Here is a 20,141-nt window from a genome sequence, read left to right on the forward strand (position 1 = left end):
CGCAGGTGCGGATTTGCCACGGATTTTATGCGGATTTTGTGCGTTTTTGTTGCGGAATTGATGCGGATTTTCTGCGTTTTTTACCCCTGCAGATTTCTATAATGAAAGGGGTCAGAAACGCTGCAGTTCCGCACAAAAGAAGTAGCATGCTACTTCTTTTGATCCGCAGCAGATTTCGTGTGGAATTTTCCGCACCATTACACAGCACTTTTTTTTTCCAATTGATTTACATTGTACTGTAAATCACTTTGCGGAACTGCAGCGTTTCTGCGCAGAAAAATCCGCTGCGTGTCCGCACTAAATCCGCATCGTGTGCACACAGCCTAAGGGTATGTGCACACGATGTGGATTTTGCTGCGGATCCGCAGCGTTTTCGCAGCTGCGGGTCCGCAGCAGTTTCCCATGAGTTTACAGTTCAATGTAAACCTATGGGAAACCAAAAACGCTGTGCACATACTGTGGAAAAAAACACGCGGAAACGCAGCGGTTTACATTCCGCAGCATGTCACTTCTTTCTGCGGATTCCGCAGCGGTTTTACAACTGCTCCTATAGAAAAGCACAGTTGTAAAACCGCAGTGAAATCTGCAGAAAAACCGCGGTAAATCCGCGATAAATCTGCAGCAAAAACTCCGCGTTTTTGCCCTGCAGATTTATCAAATCCGCTGCGGAAAAATCCGCAGTGGACCAGAATACGTGTGTACGTAGCCTAACACCACATTATTACATTTCTACTTTACTTTTTTTAGGTTTTCTGATCAGCCCAAAACACAAAAGAAACAAACTCTTGTACTCCAGCTTTCCAAAGCATAGACCAAAGTATGAGGATTCATCATCTGGACCTTCTTTATCTATGAGAAGCAGTTATTCCCACCCAAAGAGAGATCGTGAGCAATTTAGAAGTGCCCTTGTGGACATAATAATGTAAGTTATTCTTTCCAAGCAATAATAGATTCATTACTAGAAAGATTTATGGTGTAAATGCTTTAGATGCTTTATTACTGCTTTTGCGTTGACTGATGGCTGTTGTGTCTTATACACAAGTATTTTATGCCACAAAGTGGTGCATGTCTTTTAGAAACGTGGCACATTTTATTTTTACTTTCAGATGTAGAGCAATAAAAAAAACTCAATGACTTTTTATTATTAATTTGTGTTGTGATTTTTACCTGTTTCAGGACAAATGATGGTGCTACAGTGCAGCCTTTTCATCAAGCTAGCTTGTCTTCTGATACATCTCCATTAGATAAAGAGCTTTTGGTAAGCAAACAGTTTTGTAATAGAATAAGCGTTTACTATAAAAATGCGACACACTAATTTCCCAAAAATATATGGGCGCTCCTCCTAATTTTTGAGTTCAGGTGTTTCAGACATATCCATTATAAACAGGTGCCATTCAATCAAGCACACAGCCATGCAATCTCCATAGGAAAACATTGCTTGGAATGTGCTATGTAGCCATGAGCTGACTGTGCTCACAGGTTGCGCTTTTGCAACACTTTTTTTTAGAAACGTTTAAGCTACTTACAAATAGCAGGTTTTGCTTAGTTTTTGCTGCATTTTTTGCTTAGTTTTTGTTGCGTTTTTATTGCTGCGTTTTTGTCAAGGTTCATTTGACTCTTGTGCATTCTGATAAAGTTTATAAAAAGCGCATAAAAAATGATCTGATTCAACTTCATCAGGTTTTGGCACTAAAAACACAGCAAAACCTGATACCTGCATTTTTTGCACCATTTTTGCGCTACCTATTGCTTTAATTGGGTGAAAAACACTGCAAAAAAAGCTAAAAGAAATGACATGCAGCTCTTTGACAAAACAGTCAGGAAAAAAACCAAGGTATATGCATGAGATTTCTGAAATCTCGCAAACTTTGCTGGTACTGAGAGACGCAGCTGAAACGTTGCATAAGAAAAGCTGCAAAAACGCAGCGTGTGAACATAGCCTTAGAGTCTGTGTATGCAAAGTCTGGTTGAAAAAGTACTGAGGAAAGGAAAAAATGACGCTGCGTGCAAAAATGCTTTTATTTCCTGAAGTGTAATCCCCTTCAAAAGCTTGGATGGAGCCAGTTTTTGCATTTTCATTTTTTTCCTTCTCTCCTTCCATAGCTTTTTTTTTTATTATCGGACGTAGCAGTACAAGAGCTTGTTTCTTGCAGAGAAAATTGTACTTTTAAGGGCCCCTTTCCTCTTGTGTGAGAAAAAAACGGTCCGATTTACAGACCGAAAAAACTGATGTAACGTCTGCGAGTGCCATGCGAGTGCCATGCGAGTGTCATGCGAGTGTCATGCGATTTTTTTATCGCAACATCCGTATGACATCCGTATTGCTGTCCGATTTTTACACACGGGTCTCCTTTGAAAAGCCGGTAATTCAGCGCAGAGTACAGTAAAATCACAGTGACAGGTTAGATTAGAGTAGATATATACACATAGAATAGGTATATATACATATATATATGTCAGGGAGACACCTATATATATATATTTATATTTAATGCAGCGCTAGATAGCTTTAAAGCTGGTAATTCAATTACCGGCTTTTGCTTTCTCCTTCACAAACCCGACATGATATGAGACCTGGTTTACATACAGTAAACCATCTCATATCACCATTTTTTTTGCATATTCCACACTACTAATGTTAGTAGTGTGTATATGCAAAATTTGGGCGTTCTAGCTATTATATTTAAGGGTTAAATGGCGGAAAAAATTGGCGTGGGCTCCCGCACAATTTTCTCCGCCAGAGTAGTAAAGCCAGTGACTGAGGGCAGATATTAATAGCCTGGAGAGGGTCCATGGTTATTGGCCCCCCCCTGGCTAAAAACATCTGCCCCCAGCCACCCCAGAAAAGGCACATCTGGAAGATGCGCCTATTCTGGCACTTGGCCACTCTCTTCCCATTCCCGTGTAGCGGTGGGATATGGGGTAATGAAGGGTTAATGCCACCTTGCAATTGTAAGGTGACATTAAGCCTAATTAATAATGGAGAGGCGTCAATTATGACACCTATCCATTATTAATCCAATTGAAAGAAAGGGTTAAAAAAATACACACACACATTATTAAAAATTATTTTAATGAAATAAAAACAAAGGTTGTTGTAATTTTTTATTTAACGCCCAATCCACTCAGTGAAGACCCTCGTTCTGTGACAAAAAATAATAATAAACCAACAATATACTTACCTTCCACAGATCTGTAAAGTCCAACTATGTAAATCCTTCTGAAGGGGTTAAAACATTTTGCAGCCAGGAGCTTTGCTAATGCAATGCTACTCCTCGCTGCAAAACCCCTGGGAATGAGTCTAAATATAGATCAATGAGCTATATTTAGCTTCATTTGCGGTGAGGCGCCCTCTGCTGGCTGTTCATAGATCGTGGGAACTTTCCTAGAAAGCCTGGGAGCTTTCAAGGAAAGTTCCCACGATCTATGAACAGCCAGCAGAGGGCGCCTCACCGCAAATGAAGCTAAATATAGCTCATTGATCTATATTTAGACTCATTCCCAGGGGTTTTGCAGCGAGGAGTAGCATTGCATTAGCAAAGCTCCTGGCTGCAAAATGTTTTAACCCCTTCAGAAGGATTTACATCGTTGGACTTTACAGATCTGTGGAAGGTAAGTATATTGTTGGTTTATTATTATTTTTTGTCACAGAACGAGGGTCTTCACTGAGTGGATTGGGCGTTAAAAACAAAGGTTGTTGTAATTTTTTATTTATTTCATTAAAATAATTTTTAATAATGTGTGTGTATTTTTTTAACCCTTTCTTTCAATTGGATTAATAATGGATAGGTGTCATAATTGACGCCTCTCCATTATTAATTAGGCTTAATGTCACCTTACAATTGCAAGGTGGCATTAACCCTTCATTACCCCATATCCCACCGCTACACGGGAATGGGAAGAGAGTGGCCAAGTGCCAGAATAGGCGCATCTTCCAGATGTGCCTTTTCTGGGGTGGCTGGGGGCAGATGTTTTTAGCCAGGGGGGGGCCAATAACCATGGACCCTCTCCAGGCTATTAATATCTGCCCTCAGTCACTGGCTTTACTACTCTGGCGGAGAAAATTGTGCGGGAGCCCACGCCAATTTTTTCCGCCATTTAACCCTTAAATATAATAGCTAGAACGCCCAAATTTTGCATATACACACTACTAGCATTAGTAGTGTAGAATATGCAAAAAAAATGGTGATATGAGATGGTTTACTGTATGTAAACCAGGTCTCATATCATGTCGGGTTTGTGAAGGAGAAAGCAAAAGCCGGTAATTGAATTACCAGCTTTAAAGCTATCTCACGCTGCATTAAATATAAATATATATATATAGGTGTCTCCCTGACATATATATATATGTATATATACCTATTCTATGTGTATATATCTGCTCTCATCTAACCTGTCAGTGTGATTTTACTGTACTCTGCGCTGAATTGCCGGCTTTTCTAAGGACACGGGTGCGTAAAAATCGGACAGCACTCGCATGGTGCGAGTGCTGTGCGTTTTTTTTCTCGCACCCATTGACTTGCATTGGCGAGTCTCGTCCGAGAATCTCAGCAATACGCAGCATGCTGCGATTTTTTTCTCAGCCGACACAGATTTTTCTCAGTCCGATTTCGGCTGGGAAAAAAATCGCAAATGGAGTGTCACATATTGATTAACATTGGTCCGAGTGCAATCCGATTTTTTATCGGATTGCACTCGTCCGTTTTCCTCACAAATGGAAAGGGGCCCTAAATTACAAAATTCACTTTATCATATAATGACCTGAAGGAAAATCCAAGTGATGTGAAGCGATGAAAAACTACGCCATTCTGCCGTGGTTTCTTGGGTTTTGGTTTTTATAGCGTTCATTCTGGTAAATATGGATTAGTTACATGATGCTCCAGGTCAGTACAATTAGGTTGCCGTCACACTATCAGTATTTGGTCAGTATTTTACATCAGTATTTGTAAGCCAAAACCAGGAGTGAGTGATAAATGCAGAAGTGGTCCATATGTTTCTATTATACTTTTCCTCTAATTGTTCCACCATTGGTTTTGGCTTACAAATACTGATGTAAAATTCTGACCAAATACTGAACGTGTGATGGCAGCCTTATAGTGATACAAATGTGTATCGAGACCCATAGCTTTTATATTTTTTATTCGAAGCAGGCTTGTTTTTTTTTGTAATGCTGCCATTGACTTGTATAGCATTTTTTGTGGTCAGGCCTGAATCACAGGCCTCAGTGATTGACAACAGCAATAGTGGCAGCTGCCGTCTTATGTTACACAGCCAGCTCTTGCCCTCTGTCCAACTGACACAGCTCCTCAAAAAGCTCTGTGTCCTCTGTGTTCACACTGTGTCCTTTTCCAATGTTTTTTGAGCAGCTCCGCTGCTCAAGGTTGATACATAAAATGAGAATAATGGGGATAGGGGAAAATATGTGTAAGTGGGTTGAGAGCTGGCTCAGGGATAGGAAACAAAGGGTGGTTATTAATGGAACACACTCGGATTGGGTCGCGGTTAGCAGTGGGGTACCACAGGGGTCAGTATTGGGCCCTCTTCTTTTTAACATATTTATTAATGACCTTGTAGGGGGCATTCAGAGTAGAATTTCAATATTTGCAGATGACACTAAACTCTGCAGGGTAATCAATACAGAGCAGGACAATTTTATATTACAGAAGGATTTATGTAAACTAGAAGCTTGGGCTGATAAATGGCAAATGAGCTTTAAGGCTATGTTCACACTTTGCGGATTCCACTGCGGATTTTTCCGCAGCAGAATTCCAAAATCCGCAGTGAAAACCCGTCGCGGTTTTTACTGCGGATTTATCGCGGTTTTTACTGCGGTTTCTTCTGCGGATTTTCATCTGCAGTTTCCTATTGAAGCAGATGAAAATCCGCAGAAAAGAAGTGACATGCTGCGGAATGTAAACCGCAGCGTTTCCGCGCGTTTTTTTCCGCAGCATGTGCACTGCGTTTTTTGTTTCCCATAGGTTTACATTGTACTGTAAACTCATGGGAAACTGCTGCAGATCCGCAGCGTTCAAATCCGCTGCGGATCCGCAGCAAAATCCGCAAAGTGTGAATATAGCCTAATGGGGATAAATGTAAGGTCATGCACTTGGGTAGAAGTAATAAGATGTATAATTATGTGCTTAATTCTAAAACTCTGGGCAAAACTGTCAATGAAAAAGACCTGGGAGTATGGGTGGATGACAAACTCATATTCAGTGGCCAGTGCCAGGCAGCTGCTACAAAGGCAAATAAAATAATGGGATGCATAAAAAAGAAGCATAGATGCTCATGAGGAGAACATATTTTTACCTCTATATAAGTCACTAGTTCGACCACACTTAGAATTCTGTGCACAGTTCTGGTCTCCGGTGTATAAGAAAGACATAGCTGAACTAGAGCTGGTGCAGAGAAGAGCGACCAAGGTTATTAGAGGACTGGGGGGTCTGCAATACCAAGACAGGTTATTACACGTGGGGCTATTTAGTTTGGAAAAACGAAGGCTAAGGGGTGATCTTATTTTAATGTATAAATATATGAGGGGACAGTACAAAGACCTTTCTGATGATCTTTTTAATCATAGACCTGAGACAGGGACAAGGGGGCATCCTCTGTGTCTGGAGGAAAGAAGATTTAAGCATAATAACAGACACGGATTCTTTACTGTAAGAGCAGTGAGACTATGGAACTCTCTGCCGTATGATGTTGTAATGAGTGATTCGTTACTTAAATTTAAGAGGGGACTAGATACCTTTCTGGAAAAGTATAATGTTACAGGGTATATGTACTAGATTCCTTGATAGGGCGTTGATCCAGGGAACTAGTCTGATTGCCGTATGTGGAGTCGGGAAGGAATTTTTTTTCCCCAATGTGGAGCTTACTCTTTGCCACATGGTTTTTTTTTGCCTTCCTCTGGATCAACATGTTAGGGCATGTTAGGTTAGGCTATGGGTTGAACTAGATGGACTTAAAGTCTTCCTTCAACCTTAATAACTATGTAACTATGTAACTATGAAAAAGCACTAACAAAATGCTCTTCCTATTCATTTGTATGTAAAGATAACTTGTTGTCCACATGGTCAGGCTTTTGTGCATCTTTTAAATGCTTAGACTTTCAAAAATGCCTGATTGGAGGAAAAAAGTACATGTCATTTCTTTGAAACTGCTCCTGACGGAAAATGCTAGATACTGTCCACTCAAAAGGCTGCATCAACCGCCTCCAGGAAAAATACTCTAAAAAACCCCCCCAATATCTCCAAACTGCTGCAGAAAATGCTTAGTTCAAAAAACTCCCAAAGAAGGACAATTTGTTGAAGAAGCTTTCACTGCAAAACTCATAATTTTTGGCAGCTGGAAAAAAACACAGTGTGAACAAACCCTTACTGTATCAAATTTCGTCAATGAAAAAATATTTTAGAGGTCCTAATTAGGAAATTCCCTACCTGACAAATGAGATTGTGGTAACACATGCTAATACCGTACAGTATTTTTCGTTTCCATCATTTGCTTTTTCCTCACATTAGAGATACAATTACTACATAAGTCATGGGATTGACACAGAGCATGTAGCAGCAATGGAAGATTCATGGCTAGAAAATGTCTTTTATTTGGTGCCGGAACACTTAAAGGTTTACAATGAGAGTATCAACATCTTGTCAGATGAAATGAAAGAAGATTATCTTCTCAGTGTAAAGAAGGCAATTGGTGAGTTTCTTTTCACTTCAAGCTCTTTTTGATCTTGTAGCAAATTTGTAATTCATTTGTCATTTTATATAAAGTGTGACAACTCGGGCAAATCATCTCATGGGATCACCATCTTCTCGGAAGGATTTGACACAGGAACACAGGAAGAACCTTTGATCAAACACAGTGGATTAGGCTAAAAAATGACCTAAACCAACTTTATTATGTTCACACACAGCACTAACTAACCACATTATGGTACCCCAGCTGTCCAGTCTCTGAGCTTTTTACCCAGAACCTGAAAAGTAACATAGTCCATACCTTTCCTCTTGTGCCTGCTGCAAAGGCCTTAAGGCAAGAACACACTCTTTACCACCTTCATCGGTGGTTGTTTATCTGTATTACAGATGTACATCTAAGGGCTCAGTCAGATGGCCGTTTAAACAGCCGATGATCACGTAGCAATGCATGGACTACCTGGCGGCTGATAGCTGATAGCCAGTCCAAGCATTGTAATGTGATCCTTGGTCGTACTATATGGCCGTCTGACTGTGTCCTTAGAACAGGTACCAAAACTAGCTGCTGTTTAATCATTTAGATTTGCAGTCAATCATTGACAGAAGCATTTAAATGGGCTGGTTGGGCATTCACGCAGGCATTGGCACCCACATTCCCCCAACTTGCGAACAGATCGTGTGATCCTGATGGATTTCCATTGGAGCTTTGGGTTTGCTGAATCCTTCTGTTGTTGCCACCTTGTTTCTCAGGATGGGTGTCACGGGATTACCGCGACAGAGAGGAGCCAGAAGACCACAGCGTCTGATTGCTCCTACTCTTGCGCTGAAAAGAAGCACTTCACCTTCTTTTTAAATGGTGTAAATTTATTTTATTTTTTTTTTTTTTTTTTTTTTTGAAATTCTTTATTTAAGTTTTCAATTAACAGAAATAAAACAGTAAACATTCGCTCTCATGTCAAGAAATACAGGTATTTGTCATTTTATAATATGTCTAAGGATAATTATTGCATCTGAATTATACGTATGCATTCTTTAGACAGTGAAGACAATTGAGCTTACAGAACTTAGAACAAAATTTCAGGACTGCAAAGAACTAGCCCTAGATACAGTACAAGTTATAATAGAAATTTGTAAGGCTAGAAGGCGTGACGGAAGGACTATTTTACCGCGGATAAAATTGAATTCAGATGAGGTGGAGGAGGGCTGGAACATGCAAGAAATAAAGTCGGGACGGTCATCGCGTCTTGCTAAAGAAAAGATACGTTGGAAGGGTTAAAACAGAACTCTTGGTAGGGAATTAGTAGATGAAGTCCTCAAGGGGGGTCTTCCGCCCCCAACCCAGGAGTAGGGGACAAAAACACTTCCCATGGAAGCCAAGAATCCTTGAATCTCTCGTGAGAGCGTGTTTCCCAACTAGATAATTCCTCCAAACGATATAAATCTTGGACTTTGAGGATCCATTCCTCCAGCGTTGGGGGAGATGTTTTTCTCCAGTGTAATGAGATTAAGTGTTTTGCGGCCGCTAATAAAATGGGTAGTAAGTCGTGTTTCTTTGGGTTAAAAGAGGAAGAAGGAAGAGAGAGCAACACCTCCTGGGGAGTTAGATCCCGATCTATCAGGCCCATATCGTGCAAAGACATATTTACATCTGCCCAAAATTGTTTTAATTCCGGACAGAGCCAGAAGATATGCGCTAAGGACCCCACACATCGAGAACACCTCCAACACAGCGGGGAATCCACCAATCCCAAATGAAACAGTCTTTCTGGGGTATAATACCACCTGGAAAGGATCTTAAATGTATTTTCCTGTAATAGGATGCATCTGGAGAATCCATGGGAATTGGCTAATACCCGCTGAGTCTCATGAGGGGAAAGCGTCCGTCCCAACTCCGTCTCCCAGGAAGAAAGATATAAAGGTTTAAATTGAGTTGAACTTTTGAGGAGGTTCGCATATAGTTTAGAAACCAGTTTAGTGATTGGAGTTTTCAACTTCACTAGCAAGTCAAGCCAGAGCCAATCCGTAGATTGGTTTATCTTAGTTCTAAACGCGGTCATTATACGGTGTATGTGATATTTCTGGAGAAAATTAGTAGGTTGTTTTGTGGCACTAATCGGCCAATTATCAATGCAAGGTATTCGGTTTGAAAGGAACTGAGAAATTGGGGCGTCTGGTAGGGATGTCCAGAGCCCATAAACGTCCTCATAGGTAGGGTCCACCAACCATGGGATGATCTTAATTGGAATACTGTCTAGAAAATGACAATACGGAATCTGGTTTGGTATAAGGGAACGTTTTATATATAGGGTGTTGGACAGGATCTCATTAGATTTTATGCGTGTGCAATTAAAAGACGACTAGAGATCAGCTTCATCCCCTAGTATAGCAAGTTCTAGATTTGTACTGAGATTTTCTGGATTGGGTTTTACCAGGTTAAACCATCTAGCAATATGTATGGCTTTGTAATAGGTTTTGATGTCTGGAAGGCCAAGACCACCGCTACCTCTAGGAAGAGAGAGAATTTTAAAAGGGAGTCTGGCTCTTTTGTATTTCCATATAAACTGGGAGATCAGTTGGTTGGCTGAATGGAAGAATGAGTTGGGAAGGGGTATGGGAACCATGTTCATGGTATAAAATATTTTGGGGAAAATATAAGATTTAAAGACATTTATTCTGCCCATCCAAGATAAATAAGGTATGTCGTAATTTTTTAAGTCCGCTTGAAGCCGTGTCAGAAGGGGAGTATAATTACATTTATATAGGGAGGAAGGGTCGGCCGTTAGATAAATTCCAAGATATTTTAGTTTCTCTGATGGCCAATTAAAAGGGGTGTTTTCTTTTAAAACCAGGATATCTGAGTTGTTTGCTGAGACATTTAATGCTTCAGATTTATTTGTGTTTATTTTAAAGTTAGATATCTCACCAAAATCAGCAAACAAGGACATTAACTTCGGGAAAGATGTTTTGGGATTGGAGGTTAAGATTAAAAGGTCGTCAGCAAAAGCAGCTACTTTGACCTCTAGTTTACCCATCTTAAGGCCTATGATCTCACTATCCTGTCTAATCTTTTCCATCAGGGTTTCCATGACCATGATAAAGAGGGAGGGAGAAAGAGGACAGCCCTGTCTGGTACCGTTAGATATATTAAATGGTTCGGAAAAAATACCGTTCACACCGACCCTAGCAGATGGATCTACGTAGAGGGACATTACAGCATCTATAAAGGCTTGTGGAAAGGCAAACTTTTGAAGCGTACAGACCATGTATCTCCAGCTAATTCTGTCAAATGCTTTTTCAGCATCAGTCGACAGAATAGTCAATGGAGTCTTAGTCTTCTTTGCATATGAAATAGCGTGGAGGATTTTAGTAGAATTATGTTTGCCTTCGCGACCCTTCACGAAACCCACCTGGTCAGGCCGAATAATTCTGCCCAAGACACCATTCAACCTCGAAGCCAACACCTTAGCCCACAGTTTCAGATCAGTGTTGAGCAATGAAATAGGGCGGTAATTGCTACACAGGCTGTCGTCTTTCCCCTCCTTAGGTATAATAGCAATGTAGGCCTCTAGTGCCTGGCGAGGTGGGAGCTTCCCTTCTAGAAAGGAATTAAACAGATCAACTAGGTGGGGAAGAAGAATATCAGAGAACTTTTTGTAATAGCCCACCGGGAAACCGTCGGGGCCAGGTGCCTTCCCATTCGGGATGGTTTTTAAGATGTCTTCTAATTCTTTAAGTGTAATTTTGGCCGTGAGTGCGTTACCTTCCTCAGGGGAGATTTTTGGAAGGGGAAGAGAGGCCAAAAAAGTTTGGATTTTAGTCATGGCTGTCGGACAATTTTTCATATCATCAGAAAGGGGCAGGTTATATAGGGATTCATAGTATTGCCGGAAGGTCTCCGCAATCTCTTTTGAGTCCACCACTCTCCTGCCCGTCGACGCAACAATTTTTTTAATGAATTTTTTCTCTTTTTGCTTCTTTAGCAATTGTGTGGTGAGTTTCCCACTTTTATTGCCATGCAAATAAAAGCGGTGTCTGCAATACATAAACAATTTCGCAGACTTTACATTTAATAAGTTTTTGAGCTTGTTACGAAGAAAAACAAGATCCTGGTGAGACTCGGGTGATTTAGTACTTTTATGTGTACGTTCTGCAATTGTTATTTGGTGGAGGAGAGATTGGATTTCTTTTTCTCTTTGTTTTTTAATGTACGAGCTAAGTGAGATGAGTTCACCCCTGAGAACAGCTTTATGTGTTTCCCATATAATGGGAGTGAGATGACCCGTATTTATGTTTTCACTGAAGAAATGAGAGATGATGGCTCTAAGTTTGTCTGTATGTCTCGGGCTATCAATCAACGATTCATTAAGTCTCCAGGTCATAGCGGGCCTAGGTAACGTGGTGATGAGAATCTCAATAAAAACAGGGGCATGATCTGATAAAGTGATTGTGCCAATTTTAGAAGATTTTACTAGATGTAAGGCTCGAGATTGTACTAGAAAGTAATCAATGCGATGATAAGAGTTGTGTGGTGACGAGAAGAATGTGTAGTCTTTCGTTGTGGGGTAGAAGCTTCGCCAGGGGTCTATTAGTTGTAAAGAGTTTAGCTTATTTAGGAGTTTTTGTCTCGATTTTTGAGGAATGGAAGAGGAACCACTAGAGGTGTCTAGGTTAGGTTGAAGAGTCAGGTTTAGGTCCCCACCCACAATCAATAAACCTTCCTTAAAAAGCTGTAAAGTGTCCAATGATTTGAGAATCCATTGTGTCTGGTTTGTATTTGGGGCGTATAAATTTGCTAAGGTTATTTTTGTGTTTGCTAATAGCCCTTTTATAAAAACAAATCTGCCTTCCGAATCAGTCAGACTATCCTCTAGTATGAATGGGAGACCCTTTTTAAGCGCAATACTTACTCCTCTAGAGGCGGAGGGGGAACAGCTGTTGTACCAAGTTGGGAAAGGGGAGAAAGACATATTAGGGGTCCTTCCCATTTTAAAGTGAGTTTCTTGCAAGAAGGCTATTTGTGTAGATTGTTTTTTTAACAGTGTTAGGATCTGACTGCGTTTTGCAGGGGAATTTAAACCTTTCACATTAAAGGACGCTACCGTGACCGTGCCCGCGTCAGTTCGATTAGTTGCCATCCACTCCTTCCTCAGAATCCTCCGTCACACCATAGAGCCTGAGAAAAAAATAAAACATGGTGGTTAACCAACTATATACAAAATACAGCTCGCTTATCGCAGGGGGGGGGTACAAGAACCCAGACATAAGCGAGAGAAGGTCCAAGTGGCGACCTCTACAACTTGTCTTAAAAGGCAAGAGAAAAAATATTTGAACATAGCAGTGTAGCCATTATCAAAGTACCGAACAAACAATAGTATTAAGGGACAGAAACATAATACAATTAACAATATGGAGTTTTTCTCCAAGTCCAGAGAAGTGACAAAAATTCTATCGGCTCCAGACGATGTGAACAGATGAGAAAAGCCATTGGCAACAGGAGAAAAAGAATCATAAGGAGAACTTGGTTTGGTGAAAGATAAAAAAGAAAAAAGACTCAGGAGTCAGGTCGTAATTTTCGCCCCTGTCAAGGGGAAGAGAAAACCAAACCAGCATAACCGGTCTGCTTCATGTTGGGAGAACTTTAGGGGCGGTTTTCTTCGGTTTAGGAGAAGCGTGTTTCTTTTTAACTGACCATTCTTGTGTTTTTGTCAGTTTAGGGAAATTCCATCCTGTGTCAACTGGCATCCAGGAGGGAATGTCTATCGGCGAAATGTCAAGAGTCGGCCAGGCTTCATCAAGGTCTGACGGGGATCGTATTGTGATCTGGCGGTTGCCCACCGTGATGGCCAGACCGAAGGGGTAGAGCCACCTATACATCAAGCCGCGTGACCTCAGTTTGGATAGGAGTGGTTTGAGAATTCTTCGTTTAGCCAGAGTGGATGGGGCAAGATCCTGGAAGAGTTGTAAATGAGCACCCTCATATAAGAGATTGTCTTTTTCCCTAGCGCCAGTTAGGACCGCTGTGGTATCAACGAAGCTCAGTAGGCCGCAGATTATGTCTCTTGGCGGTTCTCCCTGTTTAGGCCTGGGTTTGAGGGCGCGATGAACTCTCTCAATGACAATGGATTCCGCTCTCTCTTTCCCTAGGAGGTCAGAGAAAATTTCCCTGGTGACCTTATCCAGTGATTCCCGAGCAAAGGATTCAGGAACGCCTCTCAGCCTGATGTTTTTTCTTCTGCTGCGGTTTTCCTGGTCCTCCGCAGCTAGGAGGGCAGTGTTAAGTTGGTGCTGTTGTTGTAGGAGTTGGTCACGTAGGGATAAGATGGCGTCAGTCGCTTCCATGTTGGCGGATTCTAGGGTTTCCACTCTCTGGCCCATATGTTGTAGATCTGCACGCAACCCAGAAATTTCTTCCAAAAGTGGCTGCATGGTTTGTGCAAGTAGTTTTTTCATGAAGGCTCTAGAGATTGGGGCTGAGTCCTCCAAAGTGGATTCGCAGTCAGAGCCCTCCCCACTGGAATCGGAGTCTTCCAAGACATCTGAAGAGATAGCTCTCTTATATGATTTTTTTGAGGGAGTCTGCGGCATATCTGCCCCCTTTTTAAGATATTTATCTAAATTTCCATGTGCTTTACGAGTTTGAGTGTCAGCGAGAGGTTTAGCTGAAATTTTATCACGCTCTTTGTGTGTTTTACCCATAGTAAAGCTTCTGATGGCGTGATATGCAATGGTCACCACTTGGACATTCGAGTGAGAAGTGTTAGTTCATTGTTGAGAAACGGTTCTCTATTGTTTGAGCATAATTTTGCGCTTTATGGCTGACCGGTTTCGACCGGGGATAGAGTACGCAGATGAGAAAAAACTAAATAGAATTGTAAAAGAAAATGAAAAACTTAATAAAATTGAAATAAAAATTTGGTTTGAGCAGCAGTTCCTGTAAGTCACCAGAAGATGGCAGCGGTGGACTGTGACTTTTTCTTACTAGCTCTCTGTTGATATAAGTAAGATGTAGCAGAGTTGTAAAGGAGCTTGTATTATATGAATGCACAACAAGTTATCACTCAGATGATTTAAGGGTATGAGAGCTTGAGATAATCGCTGAGGAGAAAAAAAAAAAAAAAAAGAAGAGTAAAAAACTTAATAAAAATAAAGCAAAAATTTGACTGCAGCAGCAATTCCTATAAATCACCAGAAGGTGTCAGAGGAGTACTGCAGGTTGATCACACTGCTGTTCTGTCGTTTTAAGCAGGTTGCAGGATAGTTATGGTAGATTTTACTCTCAATAAGTAGAAGCAAGTTACCTCCTTGCCGATTTGAAGCTGTGAGAGTACGTAGCATTTATCACTACCTAGGAGAGAAGGGGCAGGAGGGATCCCCGGTGCAATGAGCAGCGACTTCGCAGTTTGCCACAGTGCCGGTCACCAATGGAGGTTGTCACTGTCTCCAGTTGTATACATTGGCATATCAAGGAGCTCTAGGGGTGCCAGTAGTTTTAGAGTTAATTTGATGTGCGTTGCCCTTTTATATGTGTCTGATATTTCTGGGTATGGGGCAGCAGTAGGGAGTAAAAGATAAGCCCCCGTGGTGGAGGAAATGGTGTAAATTTATTTTTGCAGTACAGGGATTAATCGGCCATGTTGAGAGCTCTGAGAGCTAGGGCTCTCAGCTGAGCATGGTTAGCCACTCCTATCCCCTATATAATCTGGTTCCTGACTGACACACATCGTCAAGGCTAGCTTATCCTGCATGGCTGGAAGGATAGTAGTTGGTGGTTATATGAGAAGGAGTTTGGTGGATATCTGTGACTGTTGCTTGGGTTTGTGTGATAATTCTTTTTCCTCCTCTTACTTTGGTTTTTCCCCATTCTCCACTCCCTGGTGCATTCCTCTGTTATATGTGAGTGAATATTTATATTCCTGGTATTATCCTTTTCCCTTGTTCATGTTACCTTGTTCGTCAGGTTGTGCACTATGGTGCACAACTCCTCCCCTCTTCCCTGGGTGGGGAAGGGTACAGACTGAGGGTGGATTCAGGAGATCAGATAAGGGACATGGCCCCGGCATCTTCACCTTCCGTAGTAACCTGGGGAACAGGATGAGCTAGGGCACTCTATTGTTAAGGACAGGGAAAGAGCCCCTGGTCCCGGGTCACCCAACAACCGAGTCGTGACAATGGGCTTTTTAGGAGACTGTCAGTTTCACTATATACTGTAATACTTTAGTATTGGAGTCTATAGAACAAGTGATCAAAAAACTCAGGTACAAGTTCATTTGGGGGGACTAGAAGTATAAAGTCACTATAAAAAAAAGTTTGGTTCTTAAAAGATTGTGGCACAAGCCAATAATTACTATTAGAATCTAAAAAATCTTTCCAAGTTTGGTGCCGCACAATAAACACACAATTACATTGTAAAAATAAACCCACCAAAATAGTTACAAAATTGCTTTTTATTTCACTATTTCACCCCACTTGAATCTTTTTCTGCTTTTCAATACATTATTTTGTAAATTAAATGATGTCTTTCAAAACTACAGATCAGCCACCTAAAAAACTAGCATTTGTAGGACTATGTTGATGGAAATTAAAATGGCAAAAAAGGAATCTCACTCATCCATGAAGGGATCAAGGAGCCCCCCATAGCTGTGTTCTAACGATAAATATTAGGTAGCCCACACCCTGAGCTGTTCTGAATGGATTGGGAGGAGAGCCTTGGCTTCCGCTCTAGCACCTAACCCCTTTTGAGGTTCTTAACCTCTTCCCGACTGGGCATTTTCATTTTTTTTTCAAGAGTCATAACTTTTTAAATGTTCCATTGATATTTCTGTATTAGAGATTATTTTTTGTTGGATGAGCTGTAATTTTGAGTGATACCAAAATTACTGCTCATTAGTGATGAATATGCGGATATTCATCACTGTAATGTGCTGTACCACGTGACCGCTCACGCAGGACAAGCTGCCGGCGCTGAGAGGAGACATCGCGGGAGCTGGGTGAGTATTTCTCTGCAAGCGGGCGGGCGCACGGGGGATGGGAGGCAGGAGGTAACCCCCAAACTTTATTTTTAGCAAAAAAAAACAAAAACTTGATTTTTCATCTCTTCTCTCCTGCGGGGAGAAGAGATGAATGCCGCCTTCAGCACCATACGCAGGGGGGACAGCGTTTACTGTAGCACTGTCTCTCCTGCGGGCGGTACGTGCACACGGAAGAGAGTGCACACTGTTCTCCGTGTGTAAGTGTGCGGGACGCTTTGCAGACCGTGCTGCCGGAGAAAAGCGGACATGTCTCCGTGTTTTGCACACGGACACACGGTCCGTGAAAACATGCAGGCATGTGCATAGACCCATTCATTTGAATGGGTCTACATGTGTCAGTGTCTCCGGTACATGAGAAAACTGTCACTACACGTACTGGAGACACTGACATGTGAAAGAGGCCTAAGGGCAGACACAGATTCCAGCGATGTATCAATTTCTGGGCTGCTCGCTGCAGTTTTCCTAAAATCACTGGTTTCTCTGCTGCAGATCAAGACTTCATGAATATGGAGGACAACATAGCAGTAGACCAAGTAGTGTTGTAATAATCCCCTGCTGATAAAACAGTGATTTTATCAAAACTGCAGCAAGCAGCACAGGGCGTAATAAATCACTGTAATCAGGGTTCCTGTCTGTAATCAGAGTTATGCTACTCACAGATTAATTGCCAAAACCCTGGTCAGAGATTCCATTTAAGTGGTAAGAAAATTAAAATTTGCACAAAAAAATAAATAAATTTAATTTTGGTACTATTCTCCGAGGCCCATATTGTTTTTATTTTTACATAAATGGAGCTGTGGCTTGGTCCCTTTTCTTACTACCAATTTGGGGTATATATGATATTTTGATCATTTTTTATTTCATTTTTTGGCAGGGTTGCCCAAAAGACGCAATTTGGGTGTTTCAATTTCTTTCTTTTTACCCTTCTCTCTCTTTATTCAGTTTATGTCTATTTTACAAAAGTTTAGAAATCCCATTTAATGGAACTATTAACATTATTTTACATGCAAAAACGTACATTTTAAATAGCTGACATTCTCTTGCCCGTCATACCTATATATTCTTTGTTTCTTTTAGTTGATTTTGTTTTAAAAGATCCAAGAGAGAAGAATGAGATTAAAGAACCAGCTTTGGAACCACATCGTGCTGAGTAAGTCATTTTTCAAGACTTTTGCAATTCACCCTGGCAGGCTGAATATCAGGTTGTGGGCGAAATCCTGACTGATGACCTCCCATTCTTGTCTAATCAGTGCTTCGAGTCAATTACAATTTCTGTGTTTTTGTTTGTCCATTGGCTATTTGAGGATTGACCACAGGTTCGCAATAGAATTGAGATCTGAGGTGCTTCCTGGGCATGGACCCAAAATGCCAATGTTTTGTTCACTAAGATGCTTAGTTGTGACTTTTTTTCTGGTCACATGGTGTCCATCATACTGGAAAAAGCATTGTCCATTATCAAAATGCTCGTGCATCATTGGGAGAAGTTTGAACGATGTTTAGATGCCATTATTCATTCATACCAGGGTTATTAGTCTGAATTGGCACATGATTTTGCTGGGAAGCGTCTGTTTCAGCTACAAAATTTTGTACAAAGTACTGGCCATTGTAGTTTTATGAGTAAAAGAGTATTCGATACAAGAGCTGTTATTTTGTTGCATATACAGTATATCTTGCTAATAACGCACTATGTTTTGTATAAATGACAATATTTAAAAATATAAACTAAAAATAAACATCTCAGAGGTCTATCAATAAGAGTTGAGCGACCTTGACCTTTTTAGAGTCGAGCCGGGTTTCGCAAAACCCGACTATCTCAAAAGTCGGGTCGAGTGAAATCGCCCGATTATGACGTAAAGTCGGGATCGACCGAAACACGAAACCCAATGCAAGTCAATGGGGCAGCATAGTCGGCAGTGAGTGGGGGCCAGGAAAACACCTAGAGTGCCCATTTTAATGTCAAAACCATCCATTCTTCTTAATGAAGCTTGTCAAGCGTAATTTACCTTATAATAATTGGAAGGCATTTGAAATTGGGGGTCATTTGGCTAAAGTTGTGGTGGGTAGGGCTGGTTCAAGTAATTAGTGGGCCCAGGAAATCTGGACCACGTCACGGCAGTGGAGCAGGGAGAGGTAAGTATTTCAACTTTGCAAGTGCTGTGAACCTGAGCAAGCAGGGGGGGCCCACTCGTTGGCATTGGCACTGGCACAGGGCCCCTCAAAGTACAGCGGTGTGTTTGCACGGCGGGGGCGCCTCCCACCGGCAGCAACACTTTTGCGTACCATGAGAGGCCCTGTGCCAGTGACGTCGCCAACTAGTATTCCTCCCCCCACCTGATGAAGGAACCTGCACTTTCATCTGCACCTTCCTGTTTGTCCCCGTGTAAGGTGGTATGGTATGCGGGAAGGGGGACCTGACTTTCAGCAGGGTCACAATCTTGCAGTGTAGCGTGCACGGGAAATGTTGCGTTATGGGTCAATGTACCAGCAGACTCATCTATCACTGGCTGGGCAATGGGCAGGATGAGGAGGAAACACAGATAAAGGCCCAAAGAATAAAGTGGGCTAAATGCAGTTCAAAATTGGTAACACAGGACTAATCAGGGGGCATTGCAGTGGAGGACAACTGGAATGAGAGGCTGACACAGAGAGTAGGCCCAAATCAGTAAGTAGTCGAAATGCAGTTCAAAATTGGCAACAGTAGTAAACAGGCGGCACAGCTTTGTTCAGTGGAGGAGAACAGCAAGGAGTGGCAGACACCGATAGTAGGCCCCAACCCAACTAGTAGGCCAAATGCAGTCTAACATTAACAACTACTTAACGAGCGCCTGAAAACGGAATTTCAGGACAGGAAACCAGGAGAACAGCAAGGAGCGGCAGACACTGATAGTAGGCCCCAAACCAACTAGTACGCCAAATGCAGTTGTTCCGTTTAACCACAATTTAATGAGAGCCTGAAGATAGAAGTTCAGGAAAGGCAACCTGGAGAACACCTTGGAGTGGAACACACCATCTCTCTACACCCCATACCCAATTTGTAGGCCCAATGCAGCGTAGTTTCCAACAACTACTAAACGAGAGCCGGAAGATCGAAGCTCAGGAAAGGCAACCTGGAGAACACCTTGGAGTGGAACACACCATCTCTCTACACCCCATACCCAATTTGTAGGCCCAATGCAGCATAGTTTCCAACAACTACTAAACGAGAGCCGGAAGATCGAAGCAATGGATAGGAAACCTGGGGAACACCTTGGAGTGTAACACACCATCTCTCTACACCCCATACCCAATTTGTAGGCCTAATGCAGCGTAGTTTCCAACAACTACTAAACGAGAGCCGGAAGATCGAAGCAATGGAGAGGAAACCTGGGGAACACCTTGGAGTGTAACACACCATCTCTCTACACCCCATACCCAA

At 41.8% G+C, this 20,141-nt stretch overlaps 1 protein-coding gene across 2 annotated transcripts in view; it reads left to right on the forward strand.

Moving 5' to 3' along the window:
* The window catches only part of DNAH7 (dynein axonemal heavy chain 7), a 560,306-nt gene that overhangs the window by 66,969 nt on the left and 473,196 nt on the right, over positions 1-20,141 (forward strand). Inside the window, exons 4-7 of one of the 2 annotated variants that reach the window (XM_069733889.1) lie at positions 748-922; positions 1,177-1,258; positions 7,521-7,701; positions 17,804-17,876. In XM_069733889.1, the coding sequence (XP_069589990.1) occupies positions 748-922; positions 1,177-1,258; positions 7,521-7,701; positions 17,804-17,876 (511 nt within the window). Of the gene's footprint in view, positions 1-747; positions 923-1,176; positions 1,259-7,520; positions 7,702-17,803; positions 17,877-20,141 lie in introns of those variants that run through there. The other variant, XM_069733890.1, reaches the window with a different exon arrangement.

This window comes from Ranitomeya imitator, chromosome 7 (genome assembly GCF_032444005.1).
Source record: "Ranitomeya imitator isolate aRanImi1 chromosome 7, aRanImi1.pri, whole genome shotgun sequence".
NCBI classification, from domain to species: Eukaryota; Metazoa; Chordata; class Amphibia; order Anura; family Dendrobatidae; genus Ranitomeya; species Ranitomeya imitator.